Raw genomic sequence first — 7,566 nt, 5'->3', positions numbered from 1 at the left:
TTATATTATATATATTTTATTCCATTAATAAAATTTTTTGGATTCGTCATTAAAAATGACTAATATAATAATATACAAATGGATACTAACAACACATCACTACACCAGATTCGGCAGATAGTGGCGGTTTTATAGCCGGATAGCAGCGATTTTTAACCGCCGCGAAACGAATAGCAGCGGTTGGCAACCCGCTCAAAGATACGGTGAGGCAAAACCTTTAGCAGCGCTTACATGTAACTGCTGGAATAATCGCTGCCAGTTGATATTTTGCAGCGCATTGTTTTGGCAGCGGTTCTAAACACTCTTAAATACATGACGAAGCCAACTTGTAGCTGGCGGCGGTTGTGAACCGCTGCAAAATGTGACTTGACAAAAAACTTAGTTTCTATTATAGCAACGGATTTATAACCGCTGCAAAAATATTATACTTTTTTTTTCGTTACGCCTAATTTTTTAATATATGGTCAATTCTTTAATTCCTATTACGTTCTTCCACTACGTAAGATGCTTTAATTTAATAAAACAAACATTAAGCAATCAAACTAAAACGGAAAAAACATAACATTAAAACGGAAAAACATAACATAAATATATACGTGAAAGTCTATACATATAATAGTAATTTGTCCTAGGTGCATTAATGACTATAACCTAGAAATAAATAACTCAAAAGTAATTAAACAATGAATAATTAAAAAGTGATCAGATTCAAGTGTATCTATTGACTCAAACTCATGATTTATCATGCAGATCATTATCGCAAGAAGATGATCGTGTGCGAGATAACATCGGTGCACTTCCCAAAGAATCCAGAGTTGCAGCTACGTTAGGTGGGGCATTATTTCCTTATTGCTGGATTATGTATCTTAACAAACTCTGCACTGTCTGTCTCTATGCCTTCTCCTCTACTACCTCTGCCTCATGTTCTGCAATTTCCTTCTTATACTCTTCACGTTGCACACTGGAGTCCAACTACTATGCAATATTACGAAAATACTGAGTGGGACATGGTCCGAAACCTAGTCTACAAACATGTCCTGGGTGCTCATTTCTAAGAACTTGTGCAAGGGAATCATTCTGTGAAAGCTCCTTGCTAGATGCATCTTCGCTCTCAATATGTGCAATTGCTTCCTGCAGACAAGGAGATTCGAAGTTACACCAATTATAAATCGATTGTTGTAAATTCATAAAGAAAAGTGAAAAATTAAAAAATACGTCTTACACCAACAATAAGCATATCGTCATTTATATATGTGCCATTTTTTTATGAGACATGGTCCATATCTCTCCTTTACCAATGGGCCTTCCCTGTCGTTGCTCCTTTAACATTCATGTGGACACCATCATATAACAAACAACACTATATTGCCAAAAACAAAGCAAAAATCTAAAACTGAATTTAAATTGATTACTTCTTTGTATCTTTTCTGGCCATTGATTTAGAACCCGCAGTATGTGTATAAAGTTGTTTTGAATGATTTAGGGCATTTTTTCTGCACTTCTCCTATAAAACAAAAAATAAACATAACTATGCATGGGATAAATTAATAGAATGTTAGAGGTCTATCAAATAGCCATGTACGGTTTCAAGAAAAAAATAAGGTAAAGGTATTTTAGGTAGAAGTTTTTCTACTATCACAACCAATTCAGCATATTTAGTAGTAATTCAGAGGGTTTGAAATTGAATATAATGAAGTACCAATTCATTATTTGTTACTTTTGTGTCGTCTTTCAACTGATATTCAAGAAACTATTTCCAGTGATTTCCATCTATTCCTGATGGTTTATGGTTGGCATTTTCCTCAAAAGTCTTTGTGCTATCATAAAACTTATGAAACAAATTATTTCTTGTGTTCTTCTAGTTTCTTCCTATCCTCTGTATGATTCCCTTCTTTAGTTTTTCTCGTCCAAGTAAAAGACTCGCTACAAACATTTCACATCATAAGTAAGCAAAATCGATGAATGTGGATAATCTTATTTGAGTACGTGAAGAATATCAACATAATCTTATTTGGGTACGTTTACAACTTTTATTAGATGAATCAATGAATATCACTATTTCATATCATGTAAATAATCCTTTATTAAGGTGTATATATTTGTTTTTATAGCATATTTCCTTTATTTATAAAAATTTCATCATATGAATTAGCAGAAAGCAATTTAATTCTGTGTTAGAGAATAAAATGACAAGTAGTATGACATATATATTTCTTTTCAATTAAGAGACTATTATATAGTATTTTTGTTTTCATATGATTTTAAAATATAGCTATACATTATAAAATTTTTTAGACACTTTTTACTGACATATAATTAACAATAGACATTAATAATTTATTATTATTCAAAGACATGTAACTTAAAGACAAAAAAAAAACATCAGAATGTTTAAAAAAATATATGAAAGCTACTTGCATTGCATTGAGTACTAATTTCACAACCCAAATTATAGAAGGATTCCGTTCTCATATAAATATTCATAAAGTTAGTCATATCAAGTTTATGTAAGAAAGTGAGACAAACTTCACAATGACATAAACAAAGAAAGAATTGCCCCAAACACTTTGTCATCATCATTATCATAGTCTATTAATTAGAATTCCACTTACAGCTACTTTATTTTGGACCACCAACATGCACAATATAATCTATATAATATTATATATTTATATTCCCTCCAATATGTAGAAGCTATGGTTCAGAAGTGCCGAATATATCAATATGAGATATAATTGTGTATCTTAGTGTTAGTGGAGAATTTCAAAAGGATTGGATTGATCTAATTCTTATTGCTGCCTATATTTTTTTGGAATCAATTTTTATTAGGTCATGCGATCCCTTAGGAATTTTTTTATCATCTCTAAACTTCTCTTCTTCATGATTCCTTTATGATGTGAATTCAAAAAACAACTTCAATAATTCTTAAGGATGGTATATTGTAAGTATAAACTATTCGATATCCTCTTCTTCTAAGTATTTCAAATTTGGATATATCTAGTCATCTTGAATTCCTTAGCTTATAGATTCTAAGTAACTTACTACATTTCGTCATTCAATTTGATATATGGTTAATTCAAAAATATATAAACTATTTGCAAAGGTGTACAAAATCTTTAACCTTTTCTGGTAGGTTCTAGCTTATATATGGCTAGTTTAATGCATCATTGTATGTCCATCTTTAGTTTCTTAAATAATCATCAAATGCTCACAAAAAAAAATCAAATTCAATTGATTTCCAAATAAAGATAGGATGATTGTATAGAAACTCATCATGTTAATATAATATATATTCAACACATTATCATCATATTGTTTACTTCGCTGCATGCCTTAGATTCAGTAATAGTCAAACTTATTCAAATTTAAATTTTAGTGTGAAGAAATTAATACTTGTACCAGAGATAAGATAAGATGCACGATAAAGATATTATGTCATATAGTATGCCACAAATCATTCAATCATCAATGAAACACGTAGGTTCACAATTTTTTATTTTCTTTTCACATTTAAGCAAATTTTAATTTAATTTGGGGTTTGCATTGTGTCATGTGTTTACATCTTAATCTTCTCCAATGTACCCTTGATTTAAGAGAAACAAAAAGAAACATTTTTACGTTCGAAATATGGTTGAAGGACCTAAAAATAACTTCAAGCATTTGTAAAGCCTTACTATATCAGAAAACTTAAAAATTACCTTAACTTGGTCGAACGCATGTTCCTTGATATCCTTGTTCATTGTCTTCCAACTATTTTCACAAATCGGTAACTGTTGAAAGTCAGCCCCCAAACTCTCGAAGAACCCGCTTAATAGGCCCGCTATCTGACCAACTGGTTGCAACTCTGTGTTATGTTGGAGTACAATCTTCCTTCCAGGAGGAAGTGCTAATGCCTCCTTAACAGTCAGATCCATCTATTTTTTCATGCCGTTTTCTAGTGAAGGAAAAAAGCTTACAACATTAGAGTTACTCAGAGAATTAGAATTCAAGGAAAGATTTAATTATAGTTTCTAAAAAACTGGTAAATAATACCATACCGGTGACATCAACTTCCCAAAAATCAGTGTCTTTGCAGCTGTTAGCATTGCCCTGATATTCAGCTTGCGCAGAAAACAAGTCATCGACATGGTCATCGAACGACTTGACCTCATCTGCCTCCGAGTCATAATCTTCATCTTCCGAATAGACATCGGCAATGTCATCGTGATCCCGATGCTCTGTGCGTTTGGGAGGAGCTCGAGTGTCACCCATGTCAGTTGACGGAGCCAGCCTTCTTTCGTTGTGTGGTGGTTGAAATGGTACATCATTAACACGAGATTGTCGACCACCGTTGCTAGAATACGGACGTGGAGGAGCTGTAGGATGTCGATGTGTACTTGAAGTATTAGCTCCCTTATCCATTGTTCCATCCTTTAGTTAAAATAAAATTAAATACATAATCAAGAAATCTTTTTTAGTATTCCCACAAATGATATTGACTAAAAATCTATACTAAAATGGAAATCAATATTTCAAGCTCAAACCAGTATTACTTAACTCATCAAACTAGCTTGAGTTTGATAATCAGCGGCAGCATCAATTCTGGCTGCACTACTAATGGTGTACTGAGGTCTTCTAGGCATTTGATTAATCCTTTACACAATATAAGGTCATTAGACAATCAACAAGAGAACAACAATGTGCAACTCAATAGTACACAAAAACTCAAACCTTCACAAACAGAATTTAGTAACAAAACTAATTATTCTAAAAATACAGAGGATAAGTTAAGTTTTTTTTCCAAATGCGTAACGTATGCTTAGGTACCATTATTTGATTGAAAATATTTCTTAAAAGATATTTATTTATTCTAAGATTTTTTCAAGTAACCAAATACACATAATTGAACATCTAAAAGGTGGAAGGTAGACAACCACAGAGAAACCTTTTGTGAATTTAAGTCAGCATCACAAACAAGAGATAGTGGTGTGTTTGTTGCATCCTTTTATTTGTTTTGTAACATTCGTAATGGATTAAATAAAAAAATTTGTGCAACACAAGATGGGAAAATAATAAGAATAAACAGATTTGTGGATAATCCTTCAAAGATTTTGCTGGAATAAACCCTATCCCTTTCCACTTCTGTGCAAACTGAAAGATCTTTAATTGATCACTTTCAGCTTTCTGATGGGGGCTTAAAACATATAAACCGCATTCAATTTTTGCTTCATTTAAAATAAAGACAAATGAATTTATTTGTCGATACCATAAAAATATAATCAAATTAGAAAAATATTAATGTTAAGTGAGTTATAAAAAAATTCAGCAGATATGTTATGCTTTTTTGACTAAATGAACACAAAAAAGAAAGAAAAAAAGAAAAACACTTTGAGAACAAAGGAATATTAATGACCGTTGTACGAAGTTTATAGGAACAGCATAATCTGAATCATTCAAGTACAACTACAATCAAACTTAGTTCAATTCATGTTGTAAAATTAAAGATGGAAATTGCAAGCCCAGAAATAAAATACTTGCAAATCCGAAGATAACAAGGCAGGGAGCTAAAAGATTAGCATTCCGTGCCCTCAAACATCTTCCAGGTTTGAAACTTGATATTTGCCTTCTTCTAAAACAGAAGGGTATTTTTTGAACAATTTGGTTATTCCAGAGGCTTAGGAGGACAAAACACAAATAAAAGCAGAAAGAGCAATAACACAACTTTATTTGAGAAGTCATGCCAACCTTAATTGGTGATTACTTCATTTAGGAAAACAGCAACTACAGTTGTAGATAGTTTGTTTAAAATTAATTGCAAGTATGGAAAGTAGGCAGAGACAATAATGGGGAAGTCTTTGGCCTCTCTCGTGATTACAAGCTAATATTGAAAATCTGTATCTGGAGATTGATTAAGTATACATATTTTTCATGGGTGGGAGAGGGGAAACAACACAAAAATTGCAAGCATGACGAGTCAAGTTTATCTAACCTGTACAGCTTTCTTTTGGGAAGTTACTAGGAATGCAAGAAACGGCCAGGTGAAAGTTAAACCTTGCTTCTCTTTTCTCAAAAGTGTATCAGCTTCACTGTAAACAACTGCTGCAACTTCCTTAATGGTAGCTGAGTTTGCAATGGTTGCTATCGTATCTTTCTCTCCTGTAACAAGAATTTAGAAACTCTACTCCCAAGTTCCCAATGAGTCACGTGTTACAGGATCAAAAGAGGGTTTCTGTAAAAGTCAAAAACAAACATTATTGGGGAAAATAAAAACTCACAATGGCAGCAACCCCAGCTGAAAAAATTTTATTTACCCCCATTCACAGCAACCTTCAACAGTGACACGAAAACTCAAACCTTCAGCATCAAACTTCAGAAACAATTATTGATTTTGCAAAAATTATAGAGGGTAATTTAAGTATTTATATAATTATTCAAAAAATAATTGTAAATCAAAATAATATTAAGTGTCAGTCCATGAAGCTTACGAGAATGGCATATTATGGATTTACACTGCTCAAATATCACTCAACTTGTTGAATTCAGCGTAGTTAAAACAAGAAAATTATACCAAATAAACAAAAGAAATGGATATCCAGATATATGCATGTAAGGAAACAAATAGCATTTCGTTTGAGGATTTTACACTTTATACTTGCTCTCTTCTAAACCAAACATGATTTTTCAAACCAATTAAATGAAAAGCCAACAAATTTCAAAGTATTTTTGCTTATGAAACCACTGAACCTGGCAACTTACATTAACCACATTATGAAACATAGATTATTGCGTAATGCAGACTGACAAGAGCAGCTAACCCAGCTTAAAACATAAGTTCAACCCAAAATTCATATCAACTTTCCAATCCAACCCAGAACCCCACCACTAAAACTATCTTAGAGTAATGTTTACAGGAAAAAATGAAGCCACAGACCCACTCCAACCAACGTATTTCTCATAATAACACCAACAATATTATTTGAGGGGGCATTACATACCTCGGCGAGGGAGAATAGAAGTGGGTTCCGTCAGATAGAGAGAGGAGTTCTCAAATAATTTACTTTGCTCTAACTACAGAGGCACCGAAATCAGGGCCCACGTTGACGACAACTCCTTAATCGCTGACCACAGAGACGCCGTTGTCGATGACAACGGAGGCTGCAACGCCAACGAATCCAGGAAGACAAAACAACGAAGAGGGGGACAAACTTCCACGAAACAACTACCGACGACACCTTCGACGTGCAGTGACGGCAATTGATGGCGGTCCGACGTTAATGGATGGCGGCGCTCTGGAAGATGCAGGCAGTTGGAGTTCTTGCAGTAGGTTTTGAAGGGTTTGTTAACTTAGGTTTAAGTTGTCTTAGGGTTTTGTTCTTTTACATTGAGTAGGCACTGATTAGGTCAACATGGTGGATGAAACTGACCTCTAAAATCTTGGGTGGAATTTAAATTTGTATCAATTTTCTCTCTATCAAATTATTCCCTGATTAGTTAATTGGCAAATAAACTTAAAGTTTAAGTTATCTGCTTTGAACAGCCCATTAATTAATTTATCCTTTTTATTATTTAATTATAAATGAAAAATTA

At 33.0% G+C, this 7,566-nt stretch overlaps 1 protein-coding gene across 1 annotated transcript; it reads right to left on the bottom strand.

Annotated features, from left to right (window-relative positions):
- Positions 1 to 1,019: 1,019 nt before the first annotated feature.
- Positions 1,020 to 3,914, bottom strand: LOC107613836 (uncharacterized). The gene is made up of 3 exons (XM_088496181.1): positions 3,699 to 3,914; positions 1,413 to 1,504; positions 1,020 to 1,131 (listed from the first exon to the last, which is right to left on the bottom strand). The coding sequence occupies exons 1-3, from the start codon at positions 3,912 to 3,914 to the stop codon at positions 1,020 to 1,022; spliced, it is 420 nt and encodes a 139-aa protein (XP_088352307.1).
- Between the last annotated feature and the right edge of the window lie 3,652 nt (positions 3,915 to 7,566).

This window comes from Arachis ipaensis, chromosome B8, assembly GCF_059453495.1.
Source record: "Arachis ipaensis isolate K30076 ecotype BB chromosome B8, ASM5945349v1, whole genome shotgun sequence".
In the NCBI taxonomy this organism is placed as follows: Eukaryota; Viridiplantae; Streptophyta; class Magnoliopsida; order Fabales; family Fabaceae; genus Arachis; species Arachis ipaensis.
Note: the sequence above shows the minus strand (reverse complement) of the source record. Positions and strands in the feature narration are given on the sequence as shown.